The 22,415-nt window shown below is 43.4% G+C and overlaps 2 protein-coding genes across 2 annotated transcripts in view; both read left to right on the forward strand.

The window, feature by feature from the left end:
- The window catches only part of LOC127625836 (interleukin-31 receptor subunit alpha-like), a 35,534-nt gene extending 26,049 nt beyond the window's left edge, over window positions 1–9,485 (forward strand). The window contains exon 15 of the mRNA XM_052101244.1: window positions 9,048–9,485. Within this exon, the coding sequence (XP_051957204.1) occupies window positions 9,048–9,389 (342 nt within the window). The 3' untranslated portion in view covers window positions 9,390–9,485. The remainder of the gene's footprint in view (window positions 1–9,047) is intronic.
- A 5,884-nt stretch (window positions 9,486–15,369) lies between these two features.
- The window catches only part of LOC127625845 (homer protein homolog 3-like), a 46,783-nt gene continuing 39,737 nt past the window's right edge, over window positions 15,370–22,415 (forward strand). The window contains exon 1 of the mRNA XM_052101258.1: window positions 15,370–15,766. Within this exon, the coding sequence (XP_051957218.1) occupies window positions 15,762–15,766 (5 nt within the window). The 5' untranslated portion in view covers window positions 15,370–15,761. The remainder of the gene's footprint in view (window positions 15,767–22,415) is intronic.

Here is a 22,415-nt window from a genome sequence, read left to right on the forward strand (position 1 = left end):
CTTTTATTCTGTTTCACACAAATCACACGTAAAATGGCAGATTATCAGTTTATAAACACTAACTTTTCGCTCTGTTCCACACACAGTGCTATCTTAGGACATACAATTTTTTTTAAATATAGTGCATGACTTGTAAGGCCATCGTAACATTCGCTTTACATAACAACTACATTTCTAACCTTGGTAGCTCAACTGACAGAGTGTTGCTTTTGCGATGCAAAGGACCGGGTACAAGTCCTGAAGAGAACAAAACGCAGCGTGTTAGCAGAAAATGTAAAAGAAACACAACTCTGGAATATCTGGAAATAAAGCAAAGCAACAGAGAATTTTTTTTTAAAAAGTTTTTCTTGGATGCATTGTTTGCTATTTACATTGCTGTATACGGGAATGAAGAGTGTGCCAATTATACAGTGTATGTAAACTTAAAGCTGCTTTCTCACAATAGGCTGCTTTCTAGCAATAAGCCATTCCCCTTCTGTCGCTCTCTCCACGTTGTGTCAGAGAAGCGACACTAGGGGTCTCTCTTGAGCGCCGATATTCACCTCTGGACTATGAAAAAAGGCCAATGAGAGTTGGAAACCAGTATTTGCATGTCCCGCCCCCGGACATACGGGTATTTAAGCGGCGCAAATACAGGAGTTCATTCAGTAAATTTCTTCGGAGCCGATGGTTGTGTCTGCAACTGCTGCGTGTACACACCGAGTTCCTGCTATCCCTCTGCTGCATGCTGTTTGATTCTACGGCGCACAACAGCGGCTTTCTCCTGTTTGCACGGCTGTGCATTCCTGCCCCTGGGCGCATCGACAGTGCATATTCAAAAACTCTCATGAGTTTTTTCCCTAAAAGAGTGATTTTATTTAAAAGAGTAATTTCCTCTAAAAGAGCAAAACACAGCGGCGTTGAACGTCCTTTTAAGGACGCGTCTTTATAAAGATGCCTTTCCGCCCCTGTGTTGTTTCTGGATGCGGTAGAGTGCTCTCCGCTTCCGACGGCCACAGGCGCTGTCTCGTGTGTCTGGGTAGCGATCACACCGAGGCTGCGTTTGTGGATGGTTCATGTTCTCACTGCGAGAACATGACCATGACAACGTTGCGGTCGCGGCTTGCTTACAACTGTGGCAGCGGTGACTCGCCTTAAAGCCAGTCTGCCGACCCTCTTGCGATGGAAGCAGATGAGCTCGCCGCGGCATAGGAGGGCGTGTTATCTGATGCTGAGGACTTCCTTGGGCTGCCTCTTTCGGGCCTGCACGCCCAGGCTGAGGCTGACGCACAGATGACTGACATGCTTTCCCGGGCAGCCAACAGCGTGGACTTGGATTGGAACCCTCCATCCTCCCACAACCATCACGGCTGGACGACTGGTTCCTGGGGTCTGGGCGCCACTCACAGCCTCGCCCCCCCCCGGTCCCGTTTTTCCCGGAAGTGCATGACGAGCTGACGTCTTCGTGGAGAGCACCCCTCTCCACTCGTCACATCGCCACAAGCTCGTCCGCCCTCGCCACCCTCGACGGCGGAGCGCCATCGGTACGAGGTGATTCCCCAGGTCGATAGGGCGGTTGCGATCCATCTATGCCCCGGTACCCCTACCACCTGGCGAGGTTGCCCCGTACTCCCTTCCCAGACCTGTAGAGCAACCTCCTCGCTGACAGCGAAGGCCTACAGCGTCACCGGACGCGCCGCTTCCTCCCTGCATGCCATGGCTCTCCTGCAGGTCCACCAAGCCAAGGCACTACGCGACATGCACGGGGGTGGCCCTGATCCCGACACGCTGCAGGAACTGCGCTCAGCGACCGACCTCGCCCTGAGAGCGACAAAGGTCACAGCGCAAGCGCTCGGGCAGGCGATGGCCACGCTAGTGGTCCAGGAACGTCAACTGTGGCTGAACATGGTTGAGATGCATGAAGCCGACAAGACTCGCTTCCTCAACGCCCCTGTCTCCCAGTTCGGCCTCTTCAGCGACACCGTCGAGGACTTTGCCCAGCAGTTCTCCATGGTGAAGAAGCAGACGGAGGCCATCTCTCACATCATGCCTCGCCGCAAGCCTGCCGCCACGGCCCATGCCCCGTCTGCTCGCCGAGGGCGTCCTCCCACGGCCAGAAGCCAAGCTCCTGCTCCGCCTCAACCCGGGCCCAGCTCTCAGCCCCAGCGTCGTGCAAACCACGGGAAGCGCACGCCCCCTGTCTCACGGACCCCCTCGAGGACCCGGAAGGTTCCCAGGCGCTCCTGAGACAATGCACCCAGAACCCAAGACGTTAGCTCCGGAGGTGGTAAGACTGCTCAGTCCCCGGTGGAGGGCCGGAGGAGAATCCTTTGTTTTTTCATTTGCCGCACCCCCTAACACGGGCTGCGGTACCCAAATTCTCAATAAAAGAGCTATTTCCTTTGTCTCTGGGGCACATGGCCTGCAAATGCCGTACTCACGGCACTCTGCTTTCAGGCCTCAACAGTCCTGGCTCCATGGACGCGGTGTCCCCGCCTTCAGCGCCACGACTGTTCCCCGGCCGGCCGGTTCAGACGAGTCCAGAGGACGCCAGCATCAGACCTCTTCCTCAGCCACGAACCCGCCCCCCGCCGGATGCGCGGAGCAAGGTAAGTGCTTTGAGTTTATTCTCAGCACCAGAGCCTCGGGACGCCACGTTGCCTCCCGACGCCGCGTTACCTGTTCCGCACCGCTGCGAAGCCCCGCCGGGTACATCCAAAAAACCCGTCCCCTTGGTGCCCCTAGCACGGAGTTTAGAGACGTGGCTTTCACTGCCCAACCCGTCACGCTGGCTGCACCGGACCATTCAACTCGGTTACGCAATTCAGTTTGCCAGGTCTCCGCCCCCCTTCATGGGCGTACATTTTTCCGCAGTACACGGCCAACATGCCCACTCCCTGCGCGAATAAATCGCCTCCCTTCTATTAAAGGACGCGATAGAGCCTGTCCCTCCAACCGAAACGAAGAAGGGTTTCTACAGCCCTTACTTCGTTGTACCCAAGAAAGGCGGCAGCTTACAACCGATCTTGGACCTGCAAGTTTTCAATCGGACCTTGTCCAAACTCCCGTTCAAAATGCTAACCCAGAAACAAATTCTATCTGGCGTCCGGCATCTAGATTGGTTCGCAGCGGTAGACCTGAAGGACGCGTACTTCCACGTCTCAATTACGCCTCGACATCGACCCTTCCTAAGGTTCGCGTTCGACGGCCAGGCGTATCAGTACAAAGTCCTCCCCTTCGGCCTGTCTCTGTCCCGTCGGCGTCTTCACGAAAGTCGCAGAGGCAGCTCTTGCCCCGCTCGAGAAGCGGCATACGCATACTCAATTACCTCGACGACTGGCTCATACTGGCCCACTCCCGAGAGTTACTATGCGCACACAGAGACCAGGTGCTCAGCCACCTCAGCCATTTGGGGTTTCAGGTCAACTGGGAAAATCAAGCTCTCCCCGGTCCAGAGCATCTCTTTTCTCAGTCTGGAGTTAGACTCAGTCCCAATGACAGCATGTCTCTCCAACGAGCGTGCTCAGTCAGTGCTGAAATGCCTCGCTTCCTTCAAGCCAGGCGCCATGGTCCCGCTAAAATGTTTCCAACAGCTCCTGGGGCATATGGCATCCTCCGCGGCGGCCGCACCGCTGGGGTTGATGCATATGAGACCACTTCAGCACTGGCTCCGGACTCGAGTCCCGAGACGAGCATGGCGCTGCGGCACGCACAACATAAAAGTTACCTCTGCCTGCCGCCAAACCTTCAAACCCTGGACAGACCTCTGCTTTCTAAGGGCAGGAGTACCCTTGCAGCAGGTGTCCCGACGCGTTCTGGTCACAACCGACGCCTCAAATTGGGTTGGGCGCCCGTATGCAACGGGCGCGCAGCCGCAGGCTGGTGGAACCGAGGCCCGCTGCGCAGGCACATCAACTGCCTAGAGCTGCTGTCTGTTTTTCTGGCCCTGCAGAAGTTTCTCCCGTTAATTCGGAAACAAACACGTCCTAGTCAGGACAGACAGCACCACGGTCGTAGCCTACATAAACCGCCAAGGCGGAGTACGCTCCCTCCACATGTCACAGCTCGCCCGTCGTCTCCTCCTTTGGAGTCAGCAGCGACTCAAGTCACTGCGCGCCACTCACATCCCCGGCAACCTCAATGTGATAGCGGACGCGCTGTCAAGACAAAGCTTGCCTGGCGGAGAGTGGAGGCTTCACCCCCAGTCGGTCCAGCTGATTTGGTACCGGTTCAGCAAGGCTCAGGTAGACCTTTTTGCCTGCCAAGAAACCTCCCACTGCCGCTCTGGTATGCCCGGACAGAGGCTCCCGTCGGGGCAGACGCGTTGGCACACAGCTGGCCTGCGGGGCTGCGCAAGTACGCATTCCCTCCAGTGAGCCTTCTTGCACAGGTGCTATGCAAGTTCAGGGAGGATGAGGAACAAGTCATTCTGGTAGCCCCTTACTGGCCCACCTGGACTTGGTTTTCGGACCTCACGCTCCTCACGACAGCCCCTCCCTGGCGAATTCCCCTGAGGAAGGACCATCTTTCTCAGGGACGGGGCACGCTCTGGCACCCACACCCAGACCTCTGGAACCTCCACGTCTGGCCCTTGGACGGGACGCGGAAGATCTAGCCGGCCTACCGCCGACCGTCATAGATACAATCAACCAAGCCAGAGCCCCCTCTACCAGGCATCTCTACGCTCTAAAGTGGCGTCTGTTCGTGGACTGGTGTTCTTCCCGAGCCGAAGACCCGCAGAAGTGAAGTTAGGTCAGTGCTTGTGTTTCTTCAGGAGAGGCTGGAGAGGAGGCTGTCCCCCTCCACCCTCAAGGTGTATGTCGCCGCGATCGCGGCCCACCATGACACGGTAGACGGCAAGTCTCTTGGTAAGCACGACTTAATCGTCAGGTTCCTAAAAGGTGCCCGGAGGATAACTCCCTCCCGGCCTAACCTGTTCCCCTCCTGGGATCTCTCGGTCGTCCTTACAGGACTCCAGAGACCAACCCTTCGAGCTGCTTGACTCAGCTGGACTCAGGGCCCTCTCTCTCAAGACTGCCCTGCTGATCGCGCTCGCTTCCATCAAGAGGGTCGGGGACCTGCATGCGTTCTCTGTTAGCGACGCTTGCCTGGAGTTCGGTGCGGCAGATACTTTCGTGATCCTAAGACCACGACCGGGCTATGTGCCCAAGGTTCCTACCACGCCCTTCAGGGATCAGGTGGTGAACCTGCAAGCGCTGCCCCGGGAGGAGGCAGACCCAGCCCTTTCACTGCTGTGTCCAGTACGTGCCTTACGTATTTATCTGGACCGCACACAGAGCACCAGACGCTCTGAGCAGCTCTTCGTCTGCTTTGGGGGACAGCAGAAAGGGAACGCTGTCTCCAAAGAGAGACTCGCCCACTGGGTTGTCGACGCCATTTCCCTGGCTTATCACACCCAGGCCGTGCCCCCCCCTTGCGGGTCCGAGCTCACTCCACCAGGAGTGTTGCGTCCTCGTGGGCACTGGCTAGGGGCACTGCCCTAGCAGACATTTGTAGAGCAGCGGGCTGGGCAACACCTAACACTTTTGCGAGATTCTACAATCTCCGAGTTGAGTCAGTATCATCCCGTGTTTTCTCAGGTACCGAGCCCGTGAGAACTCGGTAGCACGCCTACGATCTGACTGGGTGAATCGCTGCACCTAGCGCCCTTCCCCTAACCAGGGAAACAGTCGCCTTCATTCCCAGGAGATCTCAGGTTTGGGACACTGGTCGATTCCTCCCTAGCCCTCGTGGGTCGCAGTTCAGCGGAGGAACTCACTGACCCAAGCCACTGCGGGTACCACAAGCTACCCTGTACTGGTATAGGTGCTCCACAGGTAAGGCCTCCTTCGGACTCCCCCTGTGTGTAACACCACGGTGCTGTCCCCTCTGGCGAGCTGACTCCCGTGTTTCCCTTAGGCAGTCACAGCTGCCTCGGTTGCCGTGCTGTATGTTCCCCCCTCTATGAGGCTCGATCCACCACTGCACCGACTTTTCCACATAGGCCCTAAGCAGGCCTCTGATGGTTTTGCCACTTAAACTTGCCTCCCCTCTCGGGTAGGCGTGGCCTCCGCAGGGTCTTCTCCGCCCTGAATAAGGGCTAAGACCCCCTTCCCTCAATGCGTGTAAGGGCCCCGGCCTTAGTTGCTCTATGCGAGAAACATAGAGAGAAAAGAGGCCCGGCCAGGCTTGGTCCGTTGATGGCTTAAATGGGGCATTGGGGAAGGGTACGTGCAGCCTGATACAGTTGGTCGTCCTGCATGTAAGAATACCTGCTCGCTCCTGTATCAGCAGTTCACGTACACGGCTCAGCGCATGGCACTTTTATAAGTGGACCCCTAGTGTCACTTCTGACACAATGTCTCGTTCCCTCCATCGGGGAACGGGGGTTACATACGTAACCTAGACGTTTTCTGGTGTCCATTTAAACATAGTCACTATCGGTTAGCTTTAGGTTTAAGATGTATTGTTGGTTGGTTGGTTTTGTTTATTTAAAACTCAATAGATCATTAATCTTAAAGGTGCACTCAGTAATATTTTTCCTTATTTAAAATGTTTTATTTATTTTCTAAAGAAATGAATGGGAATTTAAAAACATATGTATAAAATCATGACCTCTCATGTGAGATGAAGAGTTCAGTCATATCAGAAACCTTATAAAAGCTATTTTATTCTACATGGAGCAGAGGCGACCAGCCGAATACTACTCACTTCATCTCAGAAATTGCTCTGTTATTGGACACTTTCATTCATGGATTAAATTAATCCTGGTTTACTGTACATAGTGAATTTCTACAATGGCATTGATAACTGTTGTAATTGTTAGGAATGAGGCAGCGAGGAGAGAGGATCTAAATGCAGGCTTCTTTATTATTAACAAAATACAAAACAAACAAAGGAAAAGCCCTCGATGGGGAAACAAACATAAACTAAGAACTCAGGCAGGGAAACACAGATCAGGCTTGACAACATTCAACAAACGACAAGGAGTGAACAAAAAGCATGGCTTAAATAACCAGGGAGTGATGACTGAATTAGACACAGGTGAGAACAATAAACAAAATGGCAGTGGTGATGGCAGGTGGATTCTGGGAAGTGTAGTACATTTAACAATGACAAGTGAAACCCAGGGCAGACAACAAGGGAATTGTGACATAGCCCCCCCTCAAAGGAGCGGCTTCCAGACGCTCCTCAGAGAAAAAAAATAAATGAAAAAAAAAAAAAAAAAAAAAAAAATCGTCCAAGAGTGAGGGGGAGCAAACAGACAGACCAGAGGAGCACAAGGGGCAAACAGACAGACCAAGGGAGTACAAAGGGCAGACAGGCAGTCCAAGGAGGCACAGGGGGCAGACAGGCAGTCCAAGGAGGCACAGGGGGCAGACAGGCAGTCCAAGGAGGCACAGGGGGCAGACAGGCAGTCCAAGGAGGCACAAAGGGTAAGGACAGGTTCAGGTGGTCTGGGAGCTGGCCACCGGGCAAGGATAGGTTCAGGAGGCCTGGGAGCTGGCCACAGGGCAAGGACAGGTTCAGGAGGCTGAACCGTGGGAGGCTCAGGGGGCGGAGCCGCAGGAGGCTCTGGGGGCGGAGCCGCAGGAGGGTCGGGAGTCTCTGGGAGAGGAGCCGTAGAAAGCTCGGGAGGCGGAGCTCTGGAAAGCTCGGGGGGTACTGGCTCAGGGATGGTCGAGGCTACAGGCGCTGGCTCAGGGACGGTCGAGGCTACAGGCGCTGGCTCAGGGACGGTCGAGGCTACAGGCGCTGGCTCAGGGACGGTCGAGGCTACAGGCGCTGGCTCACTGACATCGGGGGCTACAGGCGCTGGCTCACTGACATCGGGGGCTACAGGCGCTGGCTCACTGACCTTCGGGGCTGCAGGCATTGGCTGGTTGGCCGTGGTTAGCGGAGGCTGGAGAGCAGAGGCCTTTCTTCTCCTCCTCCTCCTCCTCCGGGCGGATGAAGTTAGCAGCGCTGGTTCGTTGACCACGGCAGGCATGGGGGTTGGCTCACTCACCGTGGCTGGAGAGGAAAGCCCAGAGGTGGGAGCTGGGATCTGGAGAGGTGGTTCCCCGGCAGCGAACTCCTCCAAGATGAGTCCCACGTACTCCCGCCAGGTGCAGTCTCCGGAGTTCCCACCACCGGTGTTTGGGAACACCGAACCGCACGCCACCTTCAGAGTGTGGTCATCCCAGCCGGTGCAACTGGCCACGTTGGTGAAAAAGTAGGAGAACTCCCGGACAGTCAAGTCCGCCTGTGTCAGCTCCATGAGGAACCCTGCTAGATCCATAGTTGGTCGTTCGTTCTGTTAGGAATGAGGCAGCGAGGAGAGAGGATCTAAATGCAGGCTTCTTTATTATTAACAAAATACAAGACAAACACAAAGGGAAAAACCCTCGATGGGGAAACAAACATAAACTAAGAACTCAGGCAGGGAACCACAGATCAGGCTTGACAACATTCAACGAATGACAAGGAGTGAACAAAAAGCAGGGCTTAAATAACCAGGGAGTGATGACTGAATTAGACACAGGTGAGAACAATGAACAAAATGGCAGTGGTGATGGCAGGTGGATTCTGGGAAGTGTAGTACATTTAACAATGACAAGTGAAACCCAGGGCAGACAACAAGGGAATCGTGACAGTAATATTGTGTTTGAATGATGCAGCATCCGGGCCACTTTGACATTTGATTACTGAGTTCACCTTTAACAACATCTGTTTGGGAGAAAATTTTACTTGCTTTTGGCCACACAATGAACATTCACCATGAAACTGCCGTGATATGTGTAAGGAGCCACATATTATAATTTTGCAAAAATGTTGCCACAGTCATTAGATAAGTCTCCTTTGCTCATTATCGGATGGAAGAAAAAGAAAAAAATGCTCTGTGAAGATTCTTAAGAAATTGTTAATATAAACATTGTACAAGTTTGGAATGTCATGGGGGTGGATCATTTAGATGTTTGGGTAAACTATTACTTAAAGGAAGAATATTTTAGTTAAAGAAGAACAGAAAAGTTGGTGTGCTGTAGGTTAACTGTTTTTTTGTTGTTGTTCTTTTTCTGAATCTGCAGGACTTAAGCAGTGTCAGAGAAGAGGTGCATGACATTATTCTCCTGCAGGTTCAAGATCTGATCAAACCCAGACAGAAAATGCCCAATGAACAGAGCACTTTACTGCAAGAATTTGTCTTTGAGGAAGAGGAAGAGGGGGATGGGGAGGAAGGAGTTACTGATCTAAGCTCCATTAAATCCTGTTGCTATCCGAATCCTAGTTACAGAGGACAGATGCTACAGCTGCCAGAGCCTATCCACATGACAAATAACACTTATAAGGACAATGACACTGAGTCCACTTACAGAACTGGCATTTTCTTTGAAACAAGAGTCCTGGAGTGTGACCAAACATCATTATAGTCATGACAGGGCCTGCCATCCCATCTTGTTCATGACGAGTTCTGACAAATAAACAACCATGAGCAAACCTCATCTATCTGCTACACATATTTTGTTTATAACCAGGTGCAGTCCGAAATGGTGTGAGTAGTATTTAAATTTCACCCCAATCGTCATCTAAGTTTTCTTTCTTTTTGTTCTCAAAGTGCACCTGAGACATATTTCTGGAAATAACCCAGTTCTGAGAACAGTGTAAGATTCTCGGCAGTTATTGAAGTTGCAAGTGCCTCCACACACTTTGTTGTGGTCAAAGTGACGTATACTGAATTTTCATTCTCTCTAGATGAAGCTTACTACTTTTAGATGTTTTCATCACATAACATATAATTATTTTTGGTATGATACAAAATGTAAGATAAAATGTATTTAATATAAAATCTTCATAGCTGAACCATATACAAATGTCCTTCGATTCACTAGGTTTCTCATGTTTAATACATTTACCCTCTCGACCACCAGTGGAAGAAAATGCACCAAACCAAAAACTGCTCAGTCGGTTTTTGAACTCAAGAGTCAGAATGACCGCAATCACATCACACTAATTGTAAGGTTTAAAACAAAGTCCAGTAACACAATTGTTAGTTTTTGTGTGCTGGTTTCAAACACCTGGTTAAAATCCCTTCAAAATTTTTGGAATAATGAATATGGAATATGTGAATTTAACAGAAATTTAATTAAGTTAAACTACTGTAATCATCCTTTTCTACCTACACACAATAGCCTAAAGTGAAGCGGTGCGCCCTCTGTCTTTTACAAATGTAACTGCATTGTTCAAAAAGGAAGATGTCCACATCCTCTATTATTCAGATTCAATTTTATTAATAATTATAATCTCACAAACAATTGTGTAGATTTACAGTTGTAAAATATGTAATGAAAAGGTGAAAAAGAGCATAACAAAACTATTAAATTAGAGTTTATTGACAGTGGTTTAGTAGTAGAGTGATAACCCACAATAACGTTAATTTACGCCAAAATAACATAGTACAGATAAAAGGTGCACTTTTTTGCTTGTGTCATCTATGATTTGCAGTGACACTAGTGGCATGGCGATTTCAGACATTGTACTTCCATGCGAATGAGCTGTTGTATTAGCCACGCCCCCTCTTTTCCCCTCTTTCCCCAGCTGCAAAGATAAAAAATGAGCTTTATTGAAACCGACATTGTGCAAAAACGGTTGTTAAAAACAACTGCAGCAAAATAGCGCCCTCAACAGACAACTGTTATGAACAACATGGCTTATAAATGGCAGTAAGCCTCAATAATTACCATAGTAAAACTACAATACTATAAGAATCAGCAAAATGATTGATAGGTGAAAAGAGTAAATATTCGCGATTTGAGACACATTTAGTTTGCTGTTTACAGAGTCTACAGCTGTCACAGAGACTGGTGAGATATCTCAACTCTTATCTCATTAATACCTTTAAGGGAGTGGGAACCTTTTTTGCATACCCTTCCACGAATGAAAATATAGCTTACAGCACCTTTAAACCAGAGCCATATAAAGGAGAGTTGCGACAACGGAAGTTCTAAATGCTTGATCGTCACGTGATTCACGTAGACTTCAGATAATAGTTCCAGGAAGTGCTTTTGCGGTCATTCCAAACTGTTAGAGTAGAGTGACAGAACTGCGATTTCTGGTAATTAGTAGTCAATAAATGCATTTATTTTATATATTTATGTAACACACCGACATATGTATGTAGCATGAGTATGTTGTTACAGCGATGTTGTTTTTTAAAGATCAAATCAGCTAATATTTGAGGATTAGTGTTCGCTTACCGTTATTTGCCTCAACTTATTTCAGGCTAGGGTTTCTGTTGCCTTTTTATGTTACCTCATGTTCATTGTTTTCACTAATCTCATGGTAACTAATGTCATATTTATTACTTTTCAGATAGTACAGAGACAGGCTGGTGACAGGTGATTTCCAGCTCGCACCGCACAATGGGTCAATGAACTATTAACTATTAGCAGCAGTTACGGAAATGTAAAATTTAGTGAAATGAAGCTTATTGTTTACAATTCTATATATAGTAATATAATTATTTATGTATTATAAATATTATATATCTAATGTATAATTCTTACAATACTTATTCATATACGCAATATATTCAGCTTTAAAACAACTTAAGCATACTCGTATATAAACTGCCGTTCAAAAGTAATTAGGCTGAAAATTCAGCTTGGCATCACAGGAGTAAATTACATTTTAAAATACATTAAAATAGAAAACAGTTATTTTAAATTGTAATAATATATTACGATATTACATTTTTGTATTTTTATTCAAATAAATGCAATAACTACAGCGATTCATGAATACATTTCTAATCAATTAAATAGCATGCCAAGCATTTTGTATGTGTCCTTTCTTTCATGTTGTCGTTGCATAGTCTTCACCATGGTTTGCTGTGCTGCATGGGGATGCTCCAATCGCTCAGAGAAAGGTGTGCGAATGTATGGCTTCCCCACTGACATGGAGAGGAGAAAAAAAAAATGGTTGGCTCAAGTCAGCTGGAGCAATCTAAATATAAATAAAAATTACAACAACAAAAAAAATGTGTGAGGTATTTGCAAAGAATTTACAATTAATAGGGTGTTCGTTACTAACTTTATCCAGCTCCAATCCTTGCCTAATCTGTTAGTTATCCGATAACATCCCTTATCTCCTAATTTAATGAGTAATACTCAACTATAAGGTTTTAATTTACAATTTATTTGTATTTAGATGTACTGATAATATACAGAATAAGATAATATTATTCTTTAAACGTCTCACCTTTTAAAAGTGCGTCGCAAACGGTCTGTTCTAATGCATCTCTACGGTGTTTGCTGCTACTTCCGGGAACTATTGAGAGGCTCCACGAGCCGCCATTGCTGTAAAAAAAAACGTTCCATTGGAGTCAATGGAGTTGTCGCAACTCTTTCTATAGGCTATATGGCTCTGCTTTAAACAAGTAGTCTTTGACTGGTAATGTGATCTCATCATGGCAGCCCCCATGTGCGAACCCTCTCCATCTAGAATAAAACAGCTTTTATAAGATTACTGATATTACTGGAGTCTTTATTTTAATATGAGTGCTCATGGTTTTATATCTGTTTAAAAATTACAATTAATTTCTTAAGGAGTAAAACTTTTTTAATGAGGAAAAGGGAACTTGACATTAGCCACCATTGTCTGCAAGAAAAGAGATGCAATATTAATATATTATAATAAAAGTTTAAAACATATTTTTGAAAAACTTTTACAGCATTTTCAAAAAATTGTGTTTTGTTTAATTACTTTAAAAAAAATGTTATTGTGGTGTATCCATCAAGTAAAAGGTATTAAAATACTTTCCTTGCAGGCTTGCACCCTGAATACACAAGTACAATCATTAATTTCAAAAAGTTTTCAAACAAATTTTTTCAAGGTGAAAAATATTTTTTACATGTATCATTCATTATTAGGTCAAGAATATCAATAAGGTTTGTCAGGTTTATACCAAAGGACCTGAACAAAACATTTGTTTATATTTAATGATATATGACAAAATAGTGTGAGTGTGTGTGTGTGTGTGTGTGTGTGTGTGTGTGTGTGTGTGTGTGTGTGTGTGTGTTAGACAAACAGTTGTTGTTGTCTAAAGGGGTCTTCTCTATTTATTTTTTTTGTCACCTGACAACAAAATGGCTACCTACATGTTGGTTATAAACCAATGCGGGAAGGGGGTTGCTAAGGGTGCTGTACACCCCCTAGTGAGCAAGACTGGAAAACAACAAGACTTAATACATTTAATTGCATTTATGCAGTATTTATAATACAATTGTCAATTTCAGTATATCTGTCATTTATGTTAATAAAGATTGCGTCTTGTTTGTGAGAGATTTGTCATGCTTGAGGGCAGGGCTCAGCCGAACTGAAGAGAGCCCTTGTGTTGGATAGCCTACTAGTGAACTTTTTATTCTCAATTTTATCCTTTTATTTGCACAAAAGCAAAAAAGTGATTTTTAACAACGAAAAAGTAATTTGACAGTAAATTACGATTAAACTGTGTTATTTTATCAATGCTGTTGATTAATGGCAACTTGTTGGCAACTTGTTCCCCCAAGCAATCAGACTTTTGAACACTTGATCTCTCACGATCTACATATCAGCACTGCACTTTATTAATCTTACACTGGACTATCATAAATTATATTCTCTTTACGATACAACCTACTGTATATTTTTTATAAATTTTATATACTTTTTTATTGTATGTGTATTCCATATTCTGTGTATGGGTATTCTATATTGTGTGTATTGTTTACTGTACATTGTATATTATTATTGTGTTGTGTAATAATGTGTACATTAAATATGTATATTGTGTTGTGTAAATCAGATTTTTATTGTACATTTGTATATGTCTCGTCACTGTCATGACTATGTTGCTCGGAACTACACACAAGACTTTCACCCACTGCTGCACTTGTGTACATAGTAGTGTGACAATAAAGTGATTTGATTTTTTTATTTGATTTGATTAAAATAAATACAAATATTTTACAATTCTGCAGCTGCTCCACTCATGCCAACATTTAATTTTTTCAAGAATTTTTCAGCTTTTATTGAGACTTTTTATTTAGATTTGAACAGTTCTTGAACAAGGTATTTGCGGACCATTACACCAAATTATATTTTTAATATATCATGTGGTGTAATGGTCTGGAATCAACATACAGTACATAAATAATAATAATAATAATAATATAAAAACAACATGCACAACATAGAAGAGTAATTATTTGGTGTGAATTGTATTTAAAATGCATTTTTGAACAATAGATCTGGAAAGAAACAAAGAATGATGAATGAATAAATTAAATAATGAATGAATTAATGGATGTTATGAGTACATAAAATTGAAAACCCCTGCTGTTGCAAATAATGCCCAGTAGAGGGCAGCAGATCCCACTTGCATGAGGGAGTGGGGGGGAGAAGAACCTGGCTGCTGCCTGCAGAATGAGGCGGTGCTATGTGTGGGGCGGAGCTACACGTGTTACCCCGCCTATAACATAGTCTCATTGGTTAGTTCATCTTTCACAGACATGCATGAAAGGAGGGATGTGGTCGTCGTTGCTGGTGTGTTATTATTGTTTGAGAGATATTGCATAGTTGAGCTAAACAATTTGATGATAGTGCTTACATGTATGTGATATTCAATCAAATTCCATGGTTTTTATCCTACGTTAAAAGTGATGAAAAATTCTGGATTTATAAAGGCTGAAACCGGCATAAACATTTTCTTAAACAAGCCTATACAGACGACGTGCCTAAAGCATAAATTATAAATTAAAATGTTATTTTACAACAACACTTATCCACTTTTTTATTTTCACTCTATGGGGATATAAAAAAAAAAAATAACATATATTATAATTAATTTAATTCATAATTCATATCTCTAACCATGCGTTATAATGAATGCTTTGTGAAATTGAACAACTTTTTGATTTACAGATTTGAATGACAGCAGACACAACACAATTTGTTCACCAGTCCATGCGACTCAGTCCTACTACATTTGTTTGAAATGACACGTGAGATACAAAAAAGCCACTTACAAATCATAGCACTGATATAAAAATTATCTTTCCTAATTATTTCAACACAGACTACCACCGCATTAGAGTTGCATCTTTGCCATTGTAGGATTAGTAATTTTGCCCTCTGCTTTCAACACGACTAAAACAACAACAGGCGGCTCAGTCAGACTCCTACTACATCTGTTTGCAACAAATGGTGAGGTATAACACAATTTCATATCACTTACGAGCCACAGCACTATAATGAAAATCATGTCCACCAATACATGATGAACGAGCCAATGAGAGAATATTATGGGCGGGGTGACACATGTAGCCACGCCCAATGTATTGACCCCGCCCCCTTCTTCAAGCTGCAGCCAGGGATACTTGGAGTGGGGTAGGTCAAGAGAACAGTGTTGGATTCAGTCAGGGTGTTCAGATTACTTGAGATATTTGACCATGAGGACTCTGCAAAACGTAACAGTGGAGTTGCAAGCGTATTTCATGCCATTGAACAGTAGACCGTTATAGAAAACCTAATGGGACTATGAAGGCGAAAAACCGCGAGCCAACAGGGACACTAGACAAAGGAGAGCTCATTTTCATAAAAACACTCCTTAACGGAGCAAACAAAGCACAACAACTGTTTTAACTGTTGGATTGCTGTCTGGTTATCAACATACAAAAAGGACAGATTGGACTGAAACCGAACCTCCGTAAATCAGTTTTGGGGAAAGCTGAAGTGGTAAAATTCCCTGATTTACTTCTGTGAAAATGGGGTGAGTTCACTCATTTGCACTACCAATGTCCAGAAAAACGACGACGATTGCTCTCGAAACGAACCTCGTTTTGCAGTTAACACTTATCAGTCAATGTTAGTTGTAAATGCAAGTGTAACTAGTTTGGATCTGTTTTTTTTTTTTTTCTTCAAAGAGCGAATCTGAACTATGGTGATCTTAAAACCTAGTGAGCTGCCTACCCAGACAGCTATTTTTGTTAGTACAATACACAGTGAAACGAGACAACGTTCCTCCAGGAACATGGTGCTACCTAAAACAACATAGGACAAACACAGAACCACAAGAGACTTCACAGACTAAATAACATTCCTACATAAAGGCACGTGCAAACATGTGCAAAAAGTACGGGACAGGACAATAAGCACAGTGAGAGACAGTGCAGCGCCGACCAGTACACATTTGTAATATCACTACTTTATTTTAAGAATGTGAAATATCACAATAATAGTAGAGATAATTTTTTATTTCTTTCACCACATTCCCAGTGGGTCAGAAGTTTACATACACTTTGTTAGTATTTGGTAGCATTGCCTTTAAATTGTTTAACTTGGGTCAAGCGTTTTGGGGAGCCTTCCACCAGCTTCTCACCAGTTGCTGGAACTTTTGCCCATTCCTCCAGACAGAACAGGTGTGACTGAGTCAGGATTGTAGGCCTCCTTTCTCGCACACGCTTTTTCAGTTCTGCCCACAAATGTTCTATCGGATTGAGGTTAGGGCTTGGTGATGGCCCCTCCAATACCTTGACTTTGTTGTCCTTAAGCCAACTTGCCACAAATTTGGAGGTATTCTTGGGGTCAGACCCATTTGTGACTGAGCTTTAACTTGATGGCTGATGTCTTGAGATATTGCTTCAATATATCCACATAGCTTTCCTTCCTCGTGATGCCATCTATTTTGTGAAGTGCACCAGTCCCTCCTGCAGCAAAGCACCCCCACAACATGATGCTGCCACCCCCATGCTTCACGGTTAGGATGGTGTTCTTCGGCTTGCAAGCCTCACCCTTTTTCCTCCAACATAACGATAGTCATTATGGCCAAAATAGTTCACTTTTTGTTTCATTAGACCAGAGGACATTTCTCCAAAAAGTAAGATCTTTGTACACTTGCAAACTGTAGTCTGACTTTTTTATGGCAGTTATGGAGCAGTAGCTTCTTCCTTGCTGAACAGCTTTTCAAGTTATGTCGAGGTAGGACTCTTTTACTGTGGATATAGATACTTGTCTACCTGTTTCCTTGAGCATCTTCACAAGGTCCTTTGCTGTCATTCTGTTATGATTTGCACTTTTCACACCAAACTACGTTAAACTCTAGGAGACAGAATGCATCTCCTTTAGTGGTATGATGGCTGCATGGTTTAATGGTGTTTATACTTGCGTACTATTGTTTATACAGATGAATGTGGTACCTTCAAGTGTTTGGAAATTGCACCAAAGGATGAACAAGACTTGTATAGGTCCACAATTTTTTTTTCTCCCTGAGGCCATGGCAAATTTATTTAACTTTTTCCCATGATGTCAAGCAAAAGACACCTCCGATTCAGTACACCACCTATCAGAAGCTAATAGTCTAAAAGCTTGACATAATTTTCTGGAATTTTCCAAGCTGCTTAAAGGCACAGTTAACTTAATGTATGTAAACTTCTGACCCACTGGAATTGTAATATAGTAAATTAAAAGTGAAACAATATGTCTGTTTGTACAATTGTACACATGTCATGGACAAAATGGATGTCTTAAACGACTTGCCAAAACTATAGTTTGCTAATATTAAATCTGTGGAGTGGCTAAAAAAATGTGTTTTCTCAACCTAAGTGTATGTAAACTTCTGAATTCAACTGTATGCCCAAAAATGCTAAATCTAGCTCACTAGATTTTGAGACACAGCCACACTCTCAGTTCTGTTTTATAGGATAGGCTTTCTCAAATTGAAATCAATATGTCTGTAAAATGTGTTTCTTTTCATTTAAGTATTTTCCTTATGATGAATTTTTACAGTTTTCTCAGCATTTATTAATGCATAGGTAGTTTATGACTAAATTGATATTATCTTTTTTATTTTTTCTCCCCAATTTGGAATTCCCAATGCACTCGTAATTCCTTGTGGGGGAATAGTGACTCGTATCAGTTCAGGTTGTGGAGGTCGAATCTCAGTTACCTCCACGTCTGAGACCGTCAATCCATTCATCTTAACATGTGGCTTGTTCAGCGTGTTACCACGGAGACACACTGCGTGTGGAGGCTTCACGCTATTCTCCGTGGCATCCACGCACCCCACCGAGAGCGAACCACATTATAGCGACCACGAGGAGGTTACCCCATGTTACTCTACCCTCCCTAGTAACCAGGTCACTCAGTACACCCTGGATTCGAACTCAATACTCGCTGAGCTACCCAGGCCCCAAATATGATCATTTTAAGATTACTGATAAAGCTTCTGTTTCATTGAAGCTTGCCCATTATTTAAATTTTTGAACCATCAGAACCCTCAACAGAATATCTTCATTCAACCTTTTTGAATGACTGAAAAGACCATGACAATCTGGAGCCAGATCACATATGTGTAGTGTATTGTATGGTAAATTAAACGTATTTACGATGATCTTAAATTAATATTCCGGTCTCAATAAAAGTTAAGCTCAATCGACAGCATTTCTGGCATAATGTTGATTACCACAAAAATTTTTTTTGACTTGTCACTCCTTTTCTTTAAAAAAGCAAATATACAGGTGAAACTCGAAAAATTAGAATATCGTGCAAAAGTTCATTAATTTCAGTTATTCAACCTAAAAGGTGAAACTAATATATTATATAGACTCATTACAAGCAAAGTAAGATATTTCAAGCCTTTATTTGATATAATTTTGATGATTATGGCTTACAGCTTATGAAAACCCCAAATTCAGAATCTCAGAAAATTAGAATATTGTGAAAAGGTTCAGTATTGTAGGCTCAAAGTGTCACACTCTAATCAGCTAAACACCTGCAAAGGGTTCCTGAGCCTTTAAATGGTCTCTCAGTCTGGTTCAGTTGAATTCACAATCATGGGGAAGACTGCTGACCTGACAGTTGTGCAGAAAACCATCATTGACACTCTCCACAAGGAGGGAAAGCCTCAAAAGGTAATTGCAAAAGAAGTTGGATGTTCTCAAAGTGCTGTATCAAAGCACATTGATATTAAGTTAAGTGGAATGGAAAAGTGTGGAAGAAAAAGGTGCACAAGCAGCAGGGATGACCGTAGCCTGGAGAGGATTGTCAGGAAAAGGCCATTCAAATGTGTGGGGGAGCTTCACAAGGAGTGGACTGAGGCTGGAGTTACTGCATCAAGAGCCATCACACACAGACGGGTCCTGGACATGGGCTTCAAATGTCAAACGTCTTACCTGGGCTAAAGAAAAAAAGAACTGGTCTGTTGCTCAGTGGTCCAAAGTCCTCTTTTCTGATGAGAGCAAATTTTGCATCTCATTTGGAAACCAAGGTCCCAGAGTCTGGAGGAAGAATGGAGAGGCACACAATCCAAGATGCTTCAAGTCCAGTGTGAAGTTTCCACAGTCTGTGTTGGTTTGGGGAGCCATGTCATCGGCTGGTGTTGGTCCACTGTGCTTTATTAAGTCCAGAGTCAACGCAGCCGTCTACCGGGACATTTTAGAGCACTTCATGCTTCCTTCAGCAGACAAGCTTTATGGAGATGCTGACTTCATTTTCCAGCAGGACTTGGCACCTGCCCACACTGCCAAAAGTACCAAAACCTGGTTCAATGACCATGGTATTACTGAGCTTGATTGGCCAGCAAACTCGCCTGACCTGAACCCCATCGAGAATCTATGGGGTATTGCCAAGAGAAAGATGAGAGACATGAGACCAAACAATGCAGAAGAGCTGAAGGCCGCTATTGAAGCATCTTGGTCTTCCATAACACCTCAGCAGTGCCACAGGCTGATAGCATCCATGCCACGCCGCATTGAGGCAGTAATTAATGCAAAAGGGGCCCAAACCAAGTACTGAGTACATATGCATGATTATACTTTTCAGAGGGCCGACATTTCTGTATTTAAAATCCTTTTTTTTTTATTGATTTCATGTAATATTCTAATTTTCTGAGATTCTGAATTTGGGGTTTTCATAAGTTGTGAGCCATAATCATCAAAATTATATCAAATAAAGGCTTGAAATATCTTACTTTGCTTGTAATGAGTCCATATAATATATTAGTTTCACCTTTTAAGTTGAATTACTGAAATTATTGAACTTTTGCACGATATTCTAATTTTTCGAGTTTCACCTGTAGAGGTTACAGTGAGACACTTACAATGGAAGCATATGGGGCCGATTTTTCATTTTTATTTTATAAAAGCGGTTACATTAATTCTTCTGTCAAAACTCGTGCACTGTTTGAGCTGTGAAGTTGATTTTAAAGTTGTGTTTACAGTGTTACATCGCCATGGCAACGGAGATGCAACATTTGGTGTAAATATACAAACAAATGGTTAGTAAGGGATTTTATCACATTAAAAGCATTTTAACATTCATATTGTTTATATCTTGGAGCTTTACGTTGTATACAGTGGCTATTTTAATGTTTATCTATTGTCCCCATTCACTTCTATTATAAGTGCCTCACTCACTGTAACCCAGATTTTTGCTTTTTTTTTTTTTTTAAAGGAGGGAAAAGTAAAGGGGTTTATTTATTTTTTGTGGTAGTCAAAATAAGGCCACAAATAATTTTATATGAGCTTAAAGGTATAGTTCACCTAAAAATGATAATTCTCATAATTTATTGAAGATGAAGATTTTTAGATATCTCCACTCTGTAGGTCCTTACAATGCAAGTCAGCAGGGTCCAAAACCTTGAAGCTCAAAAGCATATTAATGCAGCATAAAATTAACCTATACTATATGGCTGGGCCATATGGCAAGAAAAATTAAATCTAGAATTTTCTTTCTTTTAAACTTAAGGACGATTAGATTTGTCAACTTTTAAATGTATTTAAATAAAAGTAACTCATACATGATTCAAATCATTGTTCTTTATTAGAATGCAAAGCACCTCTGTTAGAGAAATGAAAGTTATTTTCATTATTGGTGTGCAAGAAAAATGCACAAAAAACTGCACCACACTGGAAATGATCAACATAGTATAAATGTAGGTATTCATTTTTACCTAAAGTCTATCTAGAAAGATATCTAGAAATTATCAAGTTTATCTTGAAAGTACTCGCTGTATATAAACAGTTTGTATGTATAATCATAAACCGCTGCCGATAGACTCCTGGGTACGCGGCACCCTCTAGCAGAACACGTTGAGGCAATATGAAAGGATTTAAAATGTTGGCTAAAGATGCAGTACACTTGAAACAGATCAAAGAAATACTTATTGTTCTATCTGAATCATCATGGTAAAAGGAGCCTTGATTCTCCCATATACAGTATAGCCTATCCATCTGATTTGATATGATACGCCCGTAACTGTCACGTAACTAACACTTTTTTTATAGTTATTTAAAGAAAAGAAAGGAGACCGTTCATCAACATGCGCAGAACGCTGAGGTATGTTATGGTCTAGAGCATGCATGCATGATGGACAAAGTTGAGCTACAATCGCACTATACAATCGCACTGGAAATATTACCTGCTTTTATGTAAGTCTCCATGTTAACCTGTTATGTTAAATTGGAGCATGCACACAAGTGCAGCTGATTTTAAATCCTGTTGATATATAAGTTTAAATTAAACGAAAAAACGGCCAGCCCTTCTATACAACTTCAATTGCTAAATCTATGTGAAGTGATCATATCTTGAAGTGATATGATAGGTGTGGGTGAGGAAAAAATTTATTCATTTTTAAGTATTTTTCTTTTTTTTGTGCTATAACTCTCCACTTTCAAACAGCCCTCTTAAGCGCTCTTCTCTGCGAAGAGTTAATTAGTTTTTTGGGCTATTTGCATGATTCGTGCATATCGCCACCTACTGGGCATAGGAAGGAGAATTTATATTAAAAAAAGGACTTGCATATTGATCTGTTTCTCACCAAACACCTATCATATGTTACATGGATTTAACCAATGGAGTCTTATGGATTAATTTATGCTGCTTTTTTGAGTTTCAATGTTTTGGACCTTGTTGACTTTGTATGGACTTAAAGAGCTGAGATATTTTTCTAAAAATCTTTGTGTTCTGCTGAAGAAAGTCATATTTGAGTTAACTATCCCTTTAACTTGTATTGAACCTGAAATAGTATTACTTTCAGGTAAAATGAAAAGGTCAGCTTTTCATTGCAAACTTGTTTTACTCATTTTGCGTTTTTTTTTTTCCTCTAACAAATACTGAGGAAAAAGACATCTCATAATAACATCTGAACATTTTCGTTCAAACATGGCAGTTTAAAGGTGCTTAACAGGCTGGCTTTGTTGACATGGATTCAGATCCTCCTTTTCCATGCAGGCGAGAAAAGTTAATTGAGATTGGCTGTATTCAGATGTGCTCAAATGGCACTCTGTAAATGCATTTAGCTTCTAACAGAGATTTCCTGGTATTTGGTTCAAAGAGTCACATCAATCATGTGAAATTTTAGAACAGTGTGCTCTTACCCCACAGGTGACTTTTCCTTAGGAAGTAGAAAGACTTTTCGGTTA

Source organism: Xyrauchen texanus, chromosome 32, assembly GCF_025860055.1.
Source record: "Xyrauchen texanus isolate HMW12.3.18 chromosome 32, RBS_HiC_50CHRs, whole genome shotgun sequence".
In the NCBI taxonomy this organism is placed as follows: domain Eukaryota; kingdom Metazoa; phylum Chordata; class Actinopteri; order Cypriniformes; family Catostomidae; genus Xyrauchen; species Xyrauchen texanus.